This window comes from Corvus cornix, chromosome 8 (genome assembly GCF_000738735.6).
Source record: "Corvus cornix cornix isolate S_Up_H32 chromosome 8, ASM73873v5, whole genome shotgun sequence".
Taxonomy (NCBI): domain Eukaryota; kingdom Metazoa; phylum Chordata; class Aves; order Passeriformes; family Corvidae; genus Corvus; species Corvus cornix.
Window position 1 is genome coordinate 3,616,788 of NC_046338.1, and position 20,031 is coordinate 3,636,818.

Consider the following 20,031-nt stretch of genomic DNA (forward strand, 5'->3'; position numbering starts at 1 on the left):
AGGGAAAGCTGGCTGCTGCCTGTTCCACTGATTTAGGCTTGAAAGCGTACAAAGATCTTACATCAAAGTACACCCTGACTTAAAATAATCCTGACATATTCCACATTTTGCAACCAGATGACACGGAAACACCGCGGTCAAAGCCAGCGTAAGGCACTCAGGGGAACGGGCTCTGCGCCTGATGAGGGGCGCCCCTGCTCCCCGCGCTGCCACAAAATGGCGGGCGCCGCCTGAGGGGAGCAGCGGTGGCGGCGGCGGCGGGAACGGCGGCGGCCCCGCCTGAGGGAAGGGACGCGGGGTCCCGGCAGCCGCTGCAGCGGCGCCTCGCCCGTCCCGCCTCCCGTTCTCCGCCCCGGCTGCGTATCGACACCGGCTCCGAGGTCCGGCCCCTCCGCCGCCGCCTCCCGCGGTGGTGAGTAGGGGAGCCCGGTGGAGGAGGTCGTTCCCGGTCTCTAGGAGGTGCAGCTGTGAGGCGGCCAGGGCTGTCCCCCTCCTCCCCGCCCGCCATTAGCCGGGCGGACGCACCAGAGTGACTCGTCTCCTTCATTCCCCACCCCCGGCTCCTCACATCAGCCCATGTCACGATAATCGCGGTTCTCCCTGAGGGTGGTGGGGGTGGAGGGGAAGCAGAGGCCGCGATCGGAGCCAGAGGGTGAAAATGACAGCGGCGGGGCCCCGCGGGTGGGAGGGCCCGGGTCTTGTCCGTGCCAAGGCATTTCCATGTCTGTGAGCCAGAGGCTCCCGGCTGGCGTACACTTGGTTTCGCTGCGTTTTGTTTCTAGGCCGGGAGCAAAGTACGAGCAACGTGCTCACAGATCCTGGTTTTCCTCATGTATAGGAATGGCACCGGTGGGCAGAAGCCCGGCGTGGAAAGGTGATGGCCCACAAGGGACACCTGCAGTCACGCTGGTCTGGTGGTAATAAAAGTGAAAGGAAAAAAAATAAATCAAACCTTTTTATTCTCAGTGATGCAAGATACTGATGTCTTTCACAGTCGGAAGCAGATTGATGTCTTAAAACTGTAACCGGATGCAGTTGTGACTGCGACCTTTTTTTGTGCAACACAGCTGTTGGCAAACAAATACACAGTATCTGTTTGGGGAAAATGAAATAACGATGAAGTTTCCTGTTTGGGTGGGCTTCTTAATACCAGTCTGCTATTCTTTTTTTCCTTTGTTTCAGGGTAACCAACCAAAGAAGTTATGAGTATCATCTGTGGTCTGAAGCTGCCAGGCAGGAACTGTGTTTTCTCTCATTTGGCTTCTTTGTGCAAGCAGGGGAAGTGCAAGAATCTCTCTAGGTCTTACACAGGATGGTGCCGAACTCAGGTCGACAGAGCTGGATGCCAAAGGTTGGATTTGAGTGGATATGCTAGGAAGTGTTTTTTGACTGGAAACCCTGACTCCTATAGAAACTTCGCTGGTAAAGGACTGAGATGTCTTTTGGATGTCCCAAATGCAGAAGTGTACAGGAATGCACACCATAGTTCAGGAAGGTTTTGTTCTCAGTCTTCTCAGCCGCTGGGGAAGACAATCCCATCCGTCCAGATCAGTTCTGTAGGGCAACTCCCACATCACTTTCCTGCTTGGAACATTCAGATCATCAGGTCTTTTCACACATCACCATCACTTCAGGCTGCACCAGTTCCTCTTTTCTGGATTATTGTGAAGCCAGCTCAGAAATTATTTGCCATCATTCTTGGCAGGTAAAATACTGTGTTACTTTCCTCTCAGTGCAAGACCCATCATGCAAAGTGTGAGTGGGGGGAGGATGGCAGGTGTGTTTGTAGTGTTGTTTGGCTGACAGTTTGCTCAACAAGAGGTGTTTTTTTCCATTATCAGAGGTGTTAGATGTATCTTTTGCTCTTTTCTTTCTCATTTACATGTGGTAGAGGGAGATGAACCAAGACACTAAGGGGCATTCCTTCTTCTCCTGTGGGAGCGAAGAAGTGGAGTGGAGTGGAAGCCAATTACAGGATAACCTCCCATAAGCTCCTACATGCGATGAGACTGTAATAGAGCATAGAGCAAGGACAGACAGTAACAAATTCCTTTTTAACTATGTCCTAAGTTAACGCTGTTTGTATCTTACAGGAGCATAAGAAAATGGTGGAAGGCACTTCCTCCTGATAAACGGGAGCTCTTTAAAGAAAGTGCAAGAAAAAACAAATGGAAGATCCTGCTGGGTGTCAGCAGCTTAGGAGTTGTATTTGTCATGTTTTATTTTACCCACTTGGAGGAGACACCCATCACTGGGCGCACTCGACTCATGGTGTTTGGCAAAGAGCATTTTAAGGAACTGTCAGAGATGGAATATGATATGGTAAGATTTTAGACAAAAAATTGAAAGTACTCAAAAACTGTTGCTTTCGAGATCGTCTTATTAATGAGATGGGCAAACAAGCCTTGTAGTGTCCTTGATGAGTTTTGAACTTCATGCCCAGAACCCTGCAGAGCCACCCCCATCTGTTATGCCTTTCTCTTGTCCCCATCCTTTTTAAGAATTCCCTTTCCATTTGGGGCACATAAAAATTAAAAAGCACATGACTTGCATGGAGCAAACATTCCTAACTGTTTCTTGTCCATTGAACTAGTCCCTGTAATTTTGAGTTCTGTGACTTCCTGTTGTAAAGTGAAACTTGATAAACCATATCCAAGTGTATCCATTTCCTGTCTGTCAGAGACACGAGATAAAAACAGAAAAGGTACAAGGATATTTTCAAATTATATGTTTTGTATAAATTTGTCCACCTTAAAAATTACAACCAATGAATTTTTTTTTTCAGTGGATGGAGCTATTTAAAAGTCAAATGTTACCTGAGACAGATGCAGGCTACCAGGTTGTGGAGACAATTGTTGGGCATTTGTCTGAAAGTAACAAGGACGTCCCCCAAGTCTCAGCTCTCAAGTGGGTTATCCACGTGGTGGATGAACCAGCTGTAAATGCTTTTGTGCTTCCAGTAAGTTGTACACCACGCAAAAAATTAATAATATTGAAACAGCACTTGATGTGTCTCCCACTTAATTTTTATTCTCTTCGTTTACAGAATGGTCAAGTGTTTGTTTTTACTGGGTTGCTGGATGCAGTTTCTGATATTCATCAGCTGTCGTTTATTTTAGGACATGAAATAGCTCACGCTGTGCTGGAACATGCAGTAAGTCTTTAAAGAAAGCTGTCTAATATTCTTAAATTATTAATTCTAATTACTCTAATTATGATTTTCCCTATCATTACCAACCAAGCTTTCAGTGTGACTCTATCTAATTAATGCAAAATTGAGTTTGAAATGAGTAGTCTGCTACAGTAGATCCTTATTATTCGTGTAGCACTTAATAACTGTCAGAAGACCTGTGGTAGTCCCTGTTAACACAACGGCTGCCAGGGATTTTTTTCACAGCTGTACAGGTGGATTATGGCTCACTTTCAAGAGTCATTTAGAACTTGGTCTGCAGATCCCTCTTTTACAGCACAGACGTAAAGAACTGGAGGTACTCAGTAACTCTGTTACTCCTGTAATTGTTACCTGCAGGAGTGGATACACTTCAAAAAAGTATCTTAAAATACATCATACTGTTACTATTGTAGCACACAGTTTTAGAGTGTCAAATTTTAATAATACCTGGAGCTTGGTTCTTGTATGATTTTGGGTGAGCAACAGTTCACATCATGGTTTCTTGGGCTCGGTTGAGCCAAGCAACTCTTTAAACTTCTAAAAAATATTTCTGATAATAAAAAAGAGCTTATCTTGTTTGTATGGAATCTGTGTTACCTGACTGGCAGAAAGAGAAGTATTGCATGATGCTGCTCGTAAATGCTCTGATCAATTTGTTGCGATGTCAAATAGAGCTCTGGAAAACAGAGCAATCTCTTAGATTCTGAATTTAAAGGAAAGCAGCAGGAAATAAAAGATAAATATATTACCTGTACTGTCCCCTTATGGTATTAGTGATCCTGTCTCAGTGATGTCTTATCTCTTTTCAAATTAATGTAAAGAAGGTATTTTTATAGATTTTTTCATTCACATTGAGGTGTTTTTTTTTACTAAAGAACTTTTTTCTGCATGTTGTCACCATCCTACCTCAAGCTTTGAATCTCTCAGAGAAGCTGATAGGCAGAATGTATTTGTTCCAGCTGTATTTATGCAGCTTATGTGAATTCTGGTCTGAAAGTACCTTACATCCTAGTGGATTTTATTTTTTTTGGTACAAGCAGGGAAAGTTGTGCATGCCCTGTTCCTGTGGCTGCATAGGAGAAAAAAAACAATCAGTGATTTTTAAAGTGTTTCCAAATTCTGTTATATTCTGAAGAAATGTCAGACAGTAAGGAATGAAAACGGGCAATTTCTGTTTGCAGGCAGAGAAAGCCAGCCTGGTTCACTTACTGGATTTTCTCTCACTCATCTTTCTCACTATGATTTGGGCCATCTGTCCTCGTGATAGTTTGGCAGTTGTTGGCCAATGGATTCAGAGCAAGTTGCAGGAGGTAAGACTGACTGACATTTTGTATTGTCCTTCCTGAGTTCCTTGGAAAGACATTTTAAATCTTTTGCTATACTAAATAGTAGGTTTGGGGGAAAAGGCAAGAGGAGAAATGTAAGCAAAAATTAATATTTGAGTCTGTTATGGAATGAGATATGTTTTTATAAATCTGATTCTGCTTTAGTTGATGCTGATTTTCATTTGTCATGTTGAAGAATTTTAGGTTTCCCTAAATGACTGGATTTAGTTGCACAGGCTCCAGGAACCTGCTTGCCAGTTAAGACAGATGATTGTCTTTTAGAAAGGTAACTTGCCCTTTAAAGTTGTAGATGGTAAAATGCCATGTTTTTATTTTAAATAGTTGTTAAATTGTTCCTAAACCAAATAAAATATATGGAATTTTTAAACTATATTGTTAGTGGTAAGAATGGTTTCCGAGATTAAAAAAATTGAGAATCTAAACACACTTTATATAAAGCATGCTATAGTACAAGTTACTAAAATAACCTTTTCAGCCAGAAAATACTTCAGCAAAGTGAAATTCGGAGGCTTTCTGGTCCCAGTTTCCTTCAGCAGTTTAATTTACTCTCTGGACAGTTACTGATCCATTTATTTTTTTAAAAAGTTTTTTAAATAGAAATTTGCTTAGATCATAAAACTGGAATCTGAATTAAAATGAAAGAGCTCTTTGGTTTCTTTGACTTGATGCTTTTCCTGAGTGTCCTGGGGTGATGTTACGAAGCCGCTTTATTCCTTAACCATCTGCTCAGTGCCCAAGGACGCCGTGCCTTTAAGGTGGACCCGGGTACGGGGCCGCTGAACGGCTCAGCCCGAGGGCTCCAGGGGCTCGGCAGGGAGTGCACCGGGAGCGCTGTGCTGCTCTTTGGGTTTCTTTTGTGTTTTGTTGGTTTTTCTTGTTCTTTTTGCCCTTCCCTTCCCTTTGCCTCACTGCCTCGCTTCCCTCCTCGCCGGTCTGGGGAGCCTGCGGGGGTGGCCCCGGCTGGTCCGAGCCCCTGTGTCTGTTCCCTCTCTGGGAATTTGTTGTATTTTGAGGTTTGTTTGGTTTTTTAAAATCCTGTTCTACCCTGTTTTGTTTGTGTGATAATAAACAGTTTGTTTTTTTCCACTTTCACTTGCTGTGACCCACTTATCTTATTGGTGGAGGAAAAGGGGAGGCCCTTTTCTCCTGGAATCTGAATTAAAGTGAAAGAGCTCTTTGGTTTCTTTGACTCGATGCTTTTCCTGAGATTTCCCCGAGTTCCTCAAAAACATGAAATTAAACATAACCAATCTGTTTTGGTAGTTCTTATGCTAATGGGTAGATGTGTGGATTCTGAACATAAATTATCTCTAAAGAGCTTGGATATTTGCACAAGTAGCTAAGAAACCAATACACTGATGAGTGCTAGCCAGCATTTTGAAGAGCTGAATTTGGCAAAAACAAAGTGTGAATGAATCCTGAGACTGCTCATAATTTAGACAGCAAGATTCAACTCCCTGTCAGCATCTCTTTTCCTCTCCACAGAGAATGGGTATTTTGGCATCATGGATTGGAGTTGTGCTTTAGATTGGAAAGGGAATCGGGGTTTAAGCTCCTAGTCCTGTGCAAAGGAAACATCATCTCTGGGATACTGTCCTGGTTTAAAAGGCTGATCAAACTTCAGTAATGTCAATGTGATTAATACTTGCAAAGCTTTCATCCCATAGACAAAAGAAGCTGAATAGAAAATTCAGGTTTTTTAGTCACCCAGGAGTGCAGTGTCTGTTTCCTCCATTCAAAATTTGCCTGTTGTGCTTATGTGAAAGTGAATCGTTCTGCACATTTTCTCAGGATGTTTCTCCTCCTCTTCTTCCATAGCTGTATTTTCCTTTTTAAAGCTTTAGCATCCCATTCTGTGAAAGGGTTATTTAAGCTACGTTGTGGTACTTGCTTCTGTTTCAATATTTGTTTTTCTCTTATGTCCTTAGAGGCTTGACTTTTTGACCTGCTGACTATTGTGTATTTTTTATTATTGACTCTTAAGTGTTTCCCAGTGATTCTTTGTAGGCCTTTGGTTATGTGAGCTCCAGTTTGCCTTTTCCCCCAAACCCAATGGATTTTCTTTCCTTAATAAATTGTTAACTTTTCTTACAACATTTATTTGGGGTTGTTCTTTAAACATGTACTTCTGGACTGAAGCATATTGGCTTTGTTATAGAGCAGCAGTTATTTTATATGGGAACTAAAGTCTAGGAGTTATTCTTGGAATAACACGAAGCATGACTCTGAGTTTTACTCACGTCCCACACACCAGTATGCATGGATGCAGTACTTCATACTCCTTTCTTGTCCACCTCACACCATAAGATTTGTCTTTCAGGTGAAACCTGGTGATTTTGGGTAGTCAACATATACGTGGAACTCACTTTTCTTTAGCATACACAGTCTCTGGTAATTGATTTGGAAAATCAAATCCGTCTTCTTTTTTCATGACTAATTTCTGACAATGATTTTAAGTCAGTGTTTGAAGTTCTAATTTTTCATTTTAGCACATTCACAAAAGATTTTTGTAAACCATTTCATTTTTCAGTAGCAGATGAATACCACTGTATGTTAAATGCCTCAGGACTCTTGTGTGTTACCAGTTTCATTTCCATGTCTAAAAAATGTTTAATAATTAATCAAATTGTTTATCTGGCTAACTGAGAAATGGTGCTTCAGGAATATATGACAGACTAATATCCAGGAGTTTCTTTGCTGCTTAGTGAATATATGTACACCAACAGACCTGGAACACTTTTCAAGGCAATAAAAATATGTATTCCACTTCAAGGAATTACTTTATCATCAGAGGTTTAAAAAACATATTTATAATTGCAATGTTTAAGGTCTGTATGGAAACTAAGAATTTTGAAAGTGACCTCATCTCTGCTTACTTTTAAATAAACCAGCATGTTTGGCTTTAAAAAACTGTTAGAGGATCAGTTTTGGTTGGCTTCTATTTTTGCCCTATTAAAAAAAAACTTAACACTACTTCTTTGGAAAGAAGAAAAAAGTTACAGTTATCTTTCTAATAATCTTTATATATTCAAGGGATTGTACCACTTCTTTGGTGCTCTTCATTTCAAACTCTTTTATGGTTTGTTGTTTGGTTTTTGGTGGTTTTTTTCCCTGAAACTTTTAAGGAGGACATATTTCTATAGCCAGATAAAGAGCTGATAAAACCTTTTTGAGCTGATAAACCTTTCTCTCTTCTCTAACCTTGCACATTGCCATTCTTCAGTTCATATTTCCTAATGGATGACTAAACCAGGATGTTGTGACAGGTTCCTTATCTCTACAGGAGCAGGCTGTTTAAACAAGTCCTGATTTGCATTTACTGTAACATGACAGACTAGGGCAAGGCTGCCCAAATGTACATGAATTACATTTGAGAAAACCACCGCTGTCTCTTAGTGTGTGTTAATGCTCTAAAAAATGGGAGAGGAGTTTGGTTTAGCTTTATGTCTTCTGGTTTGATTTCTGAAGGGCAATTTGCAGCTTGTATTAGGGATAATCATGGCAAAGGAGTAATTTCTGCATGAAAATACTTATGGCTACATTCCTTATCGTGGGCAGTTTGCCATATGAAATAGATGATACCAGGCTTAAAGTCATCATAAAAGTTTAGGGAACCAATGGAATTTTTTGCATACAATTGCTCTAACAAAAATCTTGATGTCAATAAAGAGTGATGTATAAAAATTCTGAGGTAAAGTTGATATTGAGCTTTCAGTTGCTGCAAAATGAGATTGGCTGCTGAGAAGGTCTGTGAAAATATGTCTAATTTGAATTAATGTCAACTGAATACAGGATCAATGAGTTACATATAATGGAATTAAAGATTACATTAAGAAAATTAATACTGATCACTTGCAATGTGAGCATGATAGATAAACCCCACTACTTATGAGAAGGTAAAAAGACAGCTACAAGTCTCTGTATTTGTACACATTCCGAACCAAGAAACAGAGCTTTGATGTGCTTCTTTGCAGTTCATGTTTGATAGACCCTACAGCAGAACCCTGGAGGCTGAAGCTGATAAAGTGGGACTTCAGTTTGCAGCAAAGGTAACTACAGCTGATTGGTTTTATTAGCAATAAAAATAAAATTAGCAAAAAAATAAGTACCAGACTTTTTTCAGCTTCTGTTACAATCAGAGGGAGTTTCATACTTCATATGGAGGTAAACTGTAAATTTTTGAAGATATGTAGATTTATGAAGTGGTGGGAAATAAAATAGTTTTTAGGGAAAGACAGAGTCATTCTGGCTGATTGTGTGTAATAACATTGAAGTGTGTAAAGTGCATTACCTGCACAGTCTACTGTTTGTGTAGTTTATTGCTATTAGAAGAAACCCCCATGTATTTATCAAAAGGAGAATGCTAAATAGTGATCTTCTGTAAGTAGGATTTAATTACTGTAAAGATTTAAAGATTTAAGCTAAATACAGCCATAACAACAATGCAGTGTAAAGCAAGACAAAAATTGAGTCAGAAGCTACTCAGCATTTTTTTCATCATTTATTTTTTCAGTTCCTTTCTTTTTTCCCCCTCAGGAATTTAATTGTATATTGAGGAAACTGAACCGACTCTGATTCCTGGTTAAGGGCAGTAGACCCAGTTGTCAGATACCAGTGAGAGCAGCACCATCTAGTGTTAATATTTCATAAGCAAAATTTCCTTTTAATAATTATTAATGTTTCTTCAAGGAAGGGTTTTTAAAATTAATTTTCATTCTGGGATTAAAACTGCATTTGTAATATGAAATTGTCTAAAGGAATAACACAATCCTTGAGAAAAATGTAATTGCTGTGTTTGTGCTCAGTGCTTTCTAATACTGAAAAAGTAGGGCTGTACCAGAAAGAAATAAGTGAAGTGACATGAGCATTTCTCTGCTTGTGCAGATAACCTTTTCATAATAATAATTTTATTAAATAAATTCAAAGGATAAGCCACCACATCTATTCCCGGGATGGGGAATGGGAAGAAGTAATTTTCTTATCTTCTGACTGCTTGTCTCTTTTTTTTTCTTAGCAAATGAAAGTCAGTGTAAGAAATCTTATTTATTTTTCTCCTTCACTTAAATGTAAAAATAGAGAAGTCTGTGGTGATACACAAAAGCAATTCTAAAAATTACTGTTCTATGACTTTCTATGGTTAAAGATATACTTCTTGAAGAGAGTCAGAAATTCTGCAGAATTACTGTTTTAATGTGTCATGGATTCCACAGTTCACCCATGAAAGGCCATGTAATCACTTAACAGAAACGCATTTCCAGTAAATTTTTAAGTATACATAAGTAAGAATTATTATCACCTTGTATTTTTGACTCTCAGCTTTTTCCTGTGAATTTGCCTAAATCTATGGAGATGGTCAATTTGTTCTAGTAAATATAACTTCAAATTCGCAGCTGAGCTTTTTTATAAAGAAGAGCAAGTATATGCCAGAAATTGTAAACCTTTTCTTCCTCCTGAATTTTATTAATTCAGGTGTAAATTTTTTAAGATCAGTGGAGTCACACAGATGTTAAAAGGAATAGATCCAGTGTCTGTCTGCATGAGTTTTTTATTGCTTTTAGATATTTTGGAACAGCTTTTTCCTGTCAGGCAGGAGGACCATCTAAGCAGACTTCAGAAACTTAAAATTTAAGATGTCTTTTGTAATTCAATCTCCATTATTAGATTGTGTATTTATTACTTTAAACACACAGTGGTGTTTCCATTTCCCTTCTGCTTTCAGGCTTGCGTGGATGTCAGAGCCAGCAGCGTCTTTTGGCAGCAGATGGAATTGGCAGAAGCGATCGAGGGGCAGCCCAAGCTGCCTGAGTGGCTCTCCACACACCCTTCCCATGAAAACAGAGCTGAGCACTTGGACCGCCTCATCCCAGAGGTGAGCAGGGCTCAGGGAAGGGTCTCTTCCTCTTACAGCAGTTGCCAGAAGTAGGTTGATATTAATGAATTAATTAGCTGCTTTGGTATTGATTCACAATTTACTCTGATAGCACCATGCTTATCTTTATCTTTACATAAATTCTCCATTGCAAAGCTTTCAACCTTAAAGGTTTTATTAAATGAGAAAAAAGTAAGATAGCACAGGTAAAATGTAATTATATTGTAAGTTGTGGTTTGGTTTTGTTTTTCTGATTTCTCATCAAAGTGGAATATTTTTGCTTTTGAATGGCCTTTTGGTATAGATGTGACAGTGCTACAGGTCTCACCCACTCCTTCTATCTTTTTGCCATTTTGGAAAGGTAGTTTTTTAGTTGGATCCCTAAATTGTCTTGACTTCTTTTGCTTTTGTAGCAAATAAAAAATAAAAGAGGGTGTTAAAGCACTTTCCTGCGATACTGTTTTTCAGCAAGCTAAACTGTGTTTGGAAATACTCTTTTTTAGAACCAACTAGTAATTTCTTCTTTGTTTTTTATAAAACTCTCTGTCACTTTAAGTCATTCTCAGTTCCAAACTGTAAAGACACTTGAAGATTTATTGGCAGAGGGAGCACTAAAATGTTGAGGTGTTTGCTGACTTCAAAGGAGAGAAAAAGAGTTTCATGAATCCTTTGATGAGAATGAATACAGTAAATATTCTAAATGATGGCATAAATCAAAGTCAGCATTAGGGGTAGGAGGCTGGAGAGTGGCTAGACTGGATATTTTAAATTAATATACACAAAGTCTATAGTTTGCAAAAGCAGGCTGGGAGAATGTTTTTGATGGATTTTCTAACACATTAGAGCAGCTGAATAGAAAATGAATCTTGTTGTGGAGCCTCAGTTTTGGCTAGATTGAACATAAAGGGTTCGGGATCGTTTATTTTCATACAGTTGTTGACTGCCTTATAAAGAGGTAATGAAATAAATCACTTCTTATGTTCTACCCCAGGCCTGAGCAAATAAGTTAAATAACTGAGCAACTGTGTAGAACTGTTATTTCTGTCTCATCTCTCGTAGTTTAGCAGGTGGAGCAAACCTCATCTTTTTATAGCTACTCTCACTTCCAAGAGCCCTGGAGGCCAGGAAGATCTTCCAAAAGATAATTGAGGGGGAAGATGTTTTCATTTGCCTTTTACCTTAAACATTCTTTGGCGTCAAATGAGAAATCCTGTTTGTAGCAAGTTCACAAGATAAGTGAGGTTGGCACTACAAAAGTGGAATAAAGATGAAAGAAAGTGTGTAGAGGTGCTGTCAGAGGCTTCTTGTCTGAGGCATTGACTCCCCTTCTTGTGGGAGCTGCTGCCTTCAGGCTGCATTTCAGGCATGGAAAGGGAATCCCAGGGTTTTATTGTTGCTCAATATCAGCCCCTTTTTGTTTCGTTGTTCACATACTTTGAACGTTTTAGAAGAGGATGTTAACCATATATTAATTGCCATTAGATACTCAGAGCCCAGGGAGAGAAGTTAGATTATCAAAAAAGGCCTTTTTGTCTCTAGTATCTCTCTGTGAAGAAACTGGTACTTCTTAAGACTCTGTGCCAGATCCATCATGAGCATTGGTTTCATGTGCTGCTGGTTTTGGAGCTGAAATGGTTTTCAGGACAATACGACATCACTCATTAGACCAGCTGCTATAGATGGGACAAACAGGGACAAGCTTTTGGACTTCTCGGGCCACATGAATGTTTCTCTACAGACTTTGAAGCAGGTTCACAATAAGATGCAGTCACATAAAGTGAGAATTTTTCTTCACGTAATGAAATGTCACATCTCAATGAGATGACTGAACAGTGTCAGGAAATGTAAATTAAAGTTGGACTATCACACTTTACACACTTTAGGGGACTATACCCTTTCAAGTAATTAAAAGATTGGGAGTAAATCAAATGAGTGTTTTAGATCTTGCATCTGATTTTCTGAGCAAGTTGGAAGCTACAGCCACGCTGAGCAATCAGTGAACAAGAGAGCTATAAGCAGTTACCAAGTGGTGCTGTCCTGGAAATGAAATAAAGCAAATGTAGAAGATTTACTGTGTTTTGAAAGTATTTTCCTTTCAGACAGGGAAATGTTTGGATTGTAAACCAGGAAAACAGAGTATATTCTTAAATAGGAAACTGAAATCTCTTAGAATTCCTACATGGGGGATGGAGAGATGCATGTCATTCTCAGAAAGAGAAATCTCAAAATAATTTTGTAGTAGGGGAGAAGATGATCATTGTTCTGGAGAGAGAGACTGTGGGAATGTAGTGCCAAAGAGAAGCTACAGGATCTTCTAGTTCATCTCAATGTTTTATTTTCATGTTCTCTGACTTGCTACAGTGTCTGTTTCCTGGTGTGCTGTTCAAATGCAGCTCTGTACTCAGTGGAAGCCTCAGCTAAACTGAATAAAGCAGAAGGTTATCTACTGAGCCTTGCCTGTGATGCAAAAATTCATCTTGATGTGACATTTGCTGTTTTAGCATCATGTTGTTGGTTCAGATTCCATTTTTGATTCACTATTAACTCCTGTTCCCACTTTCTTGTGGAAATGCCAAGGTGAGATCATTTAGAGACTAATAATAAGTTTAGATATATCAACTGCACTGCTTGTCTTGTTCACTAGGTGAGTTAACTTGTCAAAAAAAGTTAATTCATTTACTTTGGCAACACCTATTCTTGTCAAATCCACATTGGCTGCTTATTATTTTTATAAATTTTTGTGTAGCTAATGCTTTTCCTCAGTCTGCTGCCTTTTGGTATGGGAGGTACAGTTATTTTGCTTCCTTTTCAAAGGTGAGTTGGTAAATTTGCCCTTTGCTTATGATGTGAACATTACTTCAGATAATTCTAGTACTAGAATATGTTAATTAAGTCCTATCAATGTGGAAACAAGAATAAAACCACTGACCTGCATTTCCATCCTCCCCATAAAGTTATTAAATATTTTGTCACAATTTTTCTTTTCTATGCCAACATCAGTGGAAGATTGGAAGTATTAACATCATATATAAGCTGCTTTTCTTCTCTATCCAGGAAAGTCTATCAATTCCTTTAATCATCTTTTTACTGCTACTTCATTAAGACTGTAAGGGCTTGAGACCCAGCAGGTAGCCTGGTGTCTGTGACAGTGTTAAGGATTAACACTGGGAGCTAAAAATCACTTATTTCTGTATTTGTACAGAAGCTGGTAGCCTTTACAAGAAGGTGATAGGATAAGGGAGACTTCCCTAATTCTTCTGCCTTCCCTGCTCCCAAATATTGCAGGAAAGGACTATGATTGTATTGATAAGAAAAACAGCTTCACCTTTGTTACTTACAAGCAGGAGTTGGGATGTTTTATTTGGGATCTCCTGAACCAATAAGGCAGGTAGGCTGCTCTCACTACAATGTGTAGCTGCAGCTGTCCTGAGTAGGGAGGTGACAAGTTAACATGGCTTTTCTTTCCATATCTGCAGTTTTTTCTGTGGCGTGTGAGGTGATGGTGTTGAATAGCTGCCTTCTACCCCCTTGCACAGCTTTATATCTAGCAAGAACTCAGACCTCCACAGGGTAAAAATGTCCACCTGAAGTACTGGTTTTTATCTTTGCTGTTGGGACTTTAGGTGAGGGAAACAATGGAAATAGGTCAGGCACTGTATTGCCAGGAAAACCCAGAGATACAAAATTGCTAAATTAGTTTAAAAGAGGATTATGTTGCCTTTTCCAGGATACAGCCTAAATCTTTATATTCCCATTTGCCTTGAATAACACTGCTTGACATTAATGCAGTCTTGCAGCAGCTTATGTTCTAAAAGAGAACAAAAGAAAAGTCTTGGTTTGTCATAAATGTCAGTTTAGAAATTAACAGGTCACTGAGGCAGAAGAGTGTTCAGCAGTACAGTTACATTTGGTGACTACATGGACGATCATGTTGTAGAAAAACAAGCTGTGAAAGCTTTACTCATATTTTTTAAGACTTAGACAGGAACAATATTTGCATGCCTAATCCAGACTTTTGTATCCAGTGATTTGAATTTTACATTTCAGCAAGAAACAACTGGAGAAACTCTTGCTACATTTTTGGAGTGTGTCTTTTTCCAAAACCATTTGTTAATTTTAAATTCTATTTGTTTCTAGCCATTTACAGCAAACCCTATCAGTTCACTGTAGTAAAGTTAGGGAAGGAATATGTTTTGGAACCTCCTTATACAAAGAAAAATCAGTTCAGAAGCTCTGCTCTTCTATTTTGAAATCTGCTGTAGTAAGATGTTTCCAGTGCCTCCTGTGGAAGAATATCAAAGTGTTTCAGAATGATGGGCAAATACTTATGCAGAGCTGTACTAGAATATTTGATTTGCTGTTTCAGACAAAGCTGGTGGATATAAAGCAGGTTAGAAAAATTTCTGCTCTGTCTGTAGTGCAATGCTAGGACTGCTTTGAAAACTGCGTTATTTTCTTCCTCCTCATGAATCCATCTAGAACAAATTAATCAATGTGTGTTTTCTGCTGACAGTCCCAAGTACTGGCCAGGAGGCACCTGGCTACAACTCAGGACAGGTCTGGCCATTGCTTTTGAAGAATCCATGGTTGAGAATAAAATGGAATAAAATGTACGTTTCAACTGGTCTTCCCATGAAAGGATTAAAAACAGAGCTGGATGTAAATCTGCCTGTGGTTTATGCTGTTAGTTGAGGCCAAGACAGATAATATTGAACAAAAGTGACCATACCACGGCGACCATTGATTAATGGTAACCATCAGACTTGTTTTGGTCTTGGTGTTTCATTTTGCAGATCTCGAAAAAGTAGTTCTCAGTGATGTAGAACCCTCTAAAGTTCTACATGTAATATTTTGCTATATGATACAAAGGATCTACTTTTCTTAATTAGTTTAAACGAGTTGTAGGAGGATCATGGATACCAGTATTTCTGTGCACAGCTGCTTGCAAAGCATCAGTTTCTTGTGTGCCAAACACACAAGGAGCTGCCAGTTTGTGTGGTGCATTTAAGGTGGTGCATTTAAGCTCTGTGACAGTGAACACAACTTAAGCATCCTTTAAAACAGCTGACTTTGTCCAGGTTGATATCAATTTCTCCACAGTGCCTTTGAGACATGAGATTCATCCACTGTCATACCTTTTTTGGATTGCCAACAAGACAGGATGTTCTGGGGGGAATGTGCTTGTCCTAATGAATTTTGGTTCTCTGGGAGATTCCCTGGCTCCTTTGTGCCCCTACTTTCTGATCTGTAAAATGGAAGCAATGGCACTTACTCAGTGAGCAGGACTAACTTAAAGTTTGGTCTCTTACTGCTCATCTTTTTATCCAGAGAAATCGTTACATTCAGGAGACATTATTTTCTCATAACACTTGGAAGCTGTGCATCCAAAAGCTTCTTGGAGATAAGATCACTTGTGTAACTGCACTTTAACTATAGTGATGAACCAGCTGGATCTCTGTGCCAAACAGTTAAAAGTCCATTATGTTATTGGAGATTTTCCCTCCTTTTTTGAGCCAGACATCTAAGTATAGTTACTTCAATAATAGAACATATCTGAGGAAGTAAATTATTCAGAGCCCTTTTTTTCTTGATGCAGTCATTTTCATTTACATTTGAATGTAAATATAAATATAATAATATGAAGCTGAGATGCAGTAATAGCCTGTGGGCTGGATACACCCCCACTTAATTAAGTGGATTTCCTGCTGGGAATTTTCTTCTTTCTGAGGCATTTTGGAATATGGATTGATTCAACATTTTTTTTCAAAGTAGCCTGAAAGGGCTACAGAAAGTTTCATTTACATGTGAATGTAAATTAAAAGGTACTGATGTGGACAAATACCACACAAAACATTGGAGAACTTCCTGTCTAATTATGTTGTACCTTTAGAGTATCCATCCTTGGAGATCACAGTGTGAGAAAATAATTTCACTCTTCATTTTTCCCATTGTTTTACCATATTGCTACATTTTGTAACAGGAGTTCTTGGTTTCTGTTGAGAAGTTGTTCAGTAACAATTCAGGCTCATTATTACACTAACTAATGTGCAAATGCAAACCTGACTGGAAAGCCAAAGTCACTGACTGAAAGCTTTCTTGTTTTTCCTATTTGAATGAGCTTGATTTGTTTTCCTATGTGTTCACAGGCTCTTAAAATAAGAGAGAGCTGCAATTGCCCATCTCTTTCTGGACCAGATCCTCGCCTTATTTTCAGACTTAACATGCAACGTCTCCTGGAATTGGCTGAAGGTCGAGAAGCCCCAAATTCTACAAAGCAAGATCCCTCAAAACCAAAACTGGACTTTCCTCACACTCAAAAAGTAGAAGATATGCCAGTGACTTTTGCAGTTAAACCCACAAACTGATGACATTAATTTTCACTTTTTATGGAACTGGTGGTCCCCAAAGGTCTATCTTAAAACACAAAATTGTCTTTGAACCATGAAGAAGATGTAGCCACTCAGATTCTCCATTTCTTTTATGTGGTCTCTCACTCAAAGCAATAAGGAACCATGCCCACATAAGAAGAGCAGTGTGTTGGAGCAGAAAGTTTCTTATTCATTAATAGTTACTAAAATAAATCACTTCTCAGGGGAAAGATAATCTCATACAATCCAGTCACACAGTGTAATTTTCAGCTTTATCAGGCTCACCTTGATCAGAGGACAGATGAGCCAGAAGTGTCCCTAAAGCAGAGGGAAAAGTACAATTTTCATCACTTAAGTTGTCTGATTTATCTTGCCATAATTTGGGTTAGATCTACTCAGCTTCATTTGAGAAATAATGAGGAGAGCTCACTGCCTGCTCCACATACAGTGTGTTTAAAAATATTAAGCTGAGAAGCGATAATAGCTATGGGCTAGTTACACCCCCACTTAATTAGGTGGATTTACTGCTGGGATTTTTCTTCTTTCTGAGGCATTTTAAAATGTGGATTGATTCAACATTTTGCTTCAAAGTAACCTGAAAGGGTTGCACAAAGTTCAGTTTAAAAAAAATGAATGAAATAATTTTCAGGGGAGTCTTCCTTCTGGAAGAAGCACTGAAAGAATCGTGGTAGCACCAGATGCTTTACATAGATGCCTCTTGTCTTTTTTAAAATTATCAGGGTGCTTCATCAGAGAGCAGTTCTGCTGCCACAACATTTGATTTGATATATCCATTTGGATAGAAATGATTGCTGATGTGGAGTATATTGCATAAGAGACAAATGAAAGGTTTCTTGACTACACAGCTTTTGCAGATGACTTTATCATGAAAGGTGACTTCTCTTCAGGAAACTGGCATCTAATGCTGGGCATCCCTCCCTTAGTCCCTCCCTTCCCTCCCCTTGAAGCCACACTTCTTATACCCTGGAGACAAATATGGACAATGCAGGTAAAGCTCTGCCTTTCGGGATGGGTGACCCACTATACCCAGCGTGTTAATCTCTGTTTGCACATGTTTGAATTGTCCTTGCTTTGCAGTTGATGGAATAATGAAATGTTGATCCTGCAGGAAGATGCAGAAGGAGGTGGCAGTGAATGAAAATAAAAAAGGGAAATCCTGTTCCTTCATCTGTTAAGATGTATTTGCTTTTTGTTACTCATTTGGATCAAAACAAAAATCCCGTTCATAAATGGTAGTGCCTTACAGGAAGAAAACATTCAAAATATTTTACAGTGTATCCTATTGTGAAACATTCTTTTTCTGCATGGAGAAGGGTAGACTTAATCATATTTCTTCAATTAAATCAGAATGCAAGTTTTTAAAAAGGAAAAAATAGCCTATTCAATGCTGTCAGTGAATTTAGTTGGAAAAACGGATTGTGAAACAAGTAATGCTTTCACTGACTTCAGTGGACGAAGCCAGGTCCTTTGAGAAACACCAGCAACTCCCGTATCTCTATTCAGTGATAAGTTGATGTCTGTGTAATGTTGATGATTCTAGGTCTGATTATATAGGTCTAGATTGGCTGCATATTGCTTACAAGCTGTTTTTTAAATCTCTGCTCAATCCTGCTGGCAGGAGGCAGAAGGTCCAGCCTGACCATTATTCATCCATCCATTTTTATTCCTCGTGACAGGAGTTTTTGTAACAGACGTTCAGTGATGTGTTGCAGCATTTGGACATTGTCACCTGAAGGTAAACAGAAAAATACACCATTTAGATTTCCCTGTGGACCTCAGAGTTTATCCTGCAGCACCAAAACCCCAACGCTGCTGCCTCTCTCTTGCTCCAATGTCAGAGCTTGTTTCGTTATCCAGGGCTGCTGCTTGACATGCAACTGGATGCTTGTGTCTGTTAGGACTAAGGAGAACAAACAAGAGTTTTTATAGCTTTCAAGATGAAGTATGAAACTACACAAATTTCATATTTCTGCTGTCTGTTTTAAGTGACTGAAGTACTGCAGTTGAAGGCTGGAGATGCAATTTTTAAGTTCACCAAGGGAGATTTTTTAAAATTTGTAAGTAAATAGTCTTGTAACCATGATCATGGTGATGCGAGAGAAAAGGTTTCAAGGGAGGGGTAACTTCTTAATTAGTCTGACAAGGGGATTATGTATTTTTTCCAACTATACTCATCTAATAAAACATACCCCTCTTTTTACAGACATATACACACATATATAAAGTGCACGCACAACACACAAGAGTTAGGCCTCTACACTAGAATACTATATATTAAATACTGCTTAAATTGTTTCAAATGTCTAGTCTTACATTCAATATGGAATGTTGAAAAATTCAGGGTTTACTTTACATTTTAATTCATCACTAGTACTTTTCTCAAGTGCTTTGGAAAGGGTTTCTCCTTTCTACTTGTGTCCAACACAGAAAATGCCTTATGTTCATCTGCCTCTTGGAGGGCACTTTTTTCTTGCATTCTTACTGAGTACTCTGTCTTGGATCTGCCTATATTGCTAAAGTATTTTCTTTTTTCTTTGTTGAACAGAAAAATCACAAAAATGTTGCCTTCCATAGTAAACATTTCACTTTTAAAGTCAAAGAACATACAATATTTTTAAGTTGTGTGGGCATATATAATAATATACATAATTTGTTAATAGATAAACTCTAATATATTATTATATTATTAATCATAAAAATGTAATTTCAAACTATATCCCTTAGGAAAATGCTATGGTTGCAAGCTTGTGATGATCTGTGGAAACTTTCCACTGCAATTGTAACTCACTATGGCACAAGAAAAACAGATCTGGAAGTGTTGTTGAAGGAATTCAGTGTTTGGAAAACACGGCATAGAAGAGGGAGAATAGTGGAAGAGTGAAAAAAGGTAAGATAGGCCAGTAAAAATTCATCTGCATTTCCACCTCCAGTACTTTGTGCTGCACTTCACAGCTTCCTGCTGGAAGAGTAAATACATGGTACAAATTTCACTCTTAATGCATTTACTGTAGTGGAAACGTTGAGAGATTTCATGAGCAGGGGAGGTACATTCAAGGCATCCTGCAATAAAAATGGCTCTTTTAACCTTTTGGTTTATCAAGTTTACTCGTTTGGTTTGTTTTTTTCTTTTTTTTTTTTCCTTTAAACTTGAAATGCAGAAGTGCCAGGAAAGCAAAGCAAACAGCTGCTAGAATGCTCTTTGTTCTCCAATTCTGTTTGTAGTCACTAAAAGAGAACAATCCTGCAAGCTTGATG

At 38.8% G+C, this 20,031-nt stretch overlaps 1 protein-coding gene across 3 annotated transcripts; it reads left to right on the forward strand.

Annotated features, from left to right (window-relative positions):
* OMA1 (OMA1 zinc metallopeptidase) lies at window positions 1–17,951 on the forward strand. Of its 3 annotated transcripts, none has more exons than XM_019291887.2 (9): window positions 1–148; window positions 1,183–1,705; window positions 2,094–2,322; window positions 2,786–2,959; window positions 3,047–3,154; window positions 4,354–4,482; window positions 8,493–8,567; window positions 10,238–10,387; window positions 16,534–17,951. In XM_019291887.2, exons 2-9 carry the CDS (start codon window positions 1,203–1,205, stop codon window positions 16,750–16,752), a joined length of 1,587 nt encoding a protein of 528 aa, XP_019147432.1. In that variant the 5' UTR covers window positions 1–148; window positions 1,183–1,202; the 3' UTR covers window positions 16,753–17,951. The 3 variants fall into 3 exon arrangements, with proteins under 3 accessions (XP_019147432.1, XP_039412206.1, XP_039412207.1); XM_039556272.1 differs by lacking the exon at window positions 1–148 and adding an exon at window positions 325–412; XM_039556273.1 differs by lacking the exon at window positions 1–148 and adding an exon at window positions 697–917.
* The last annotated feature ends 2,080 nt before the right edge of the window (window positions 17,952–20,031 follow it).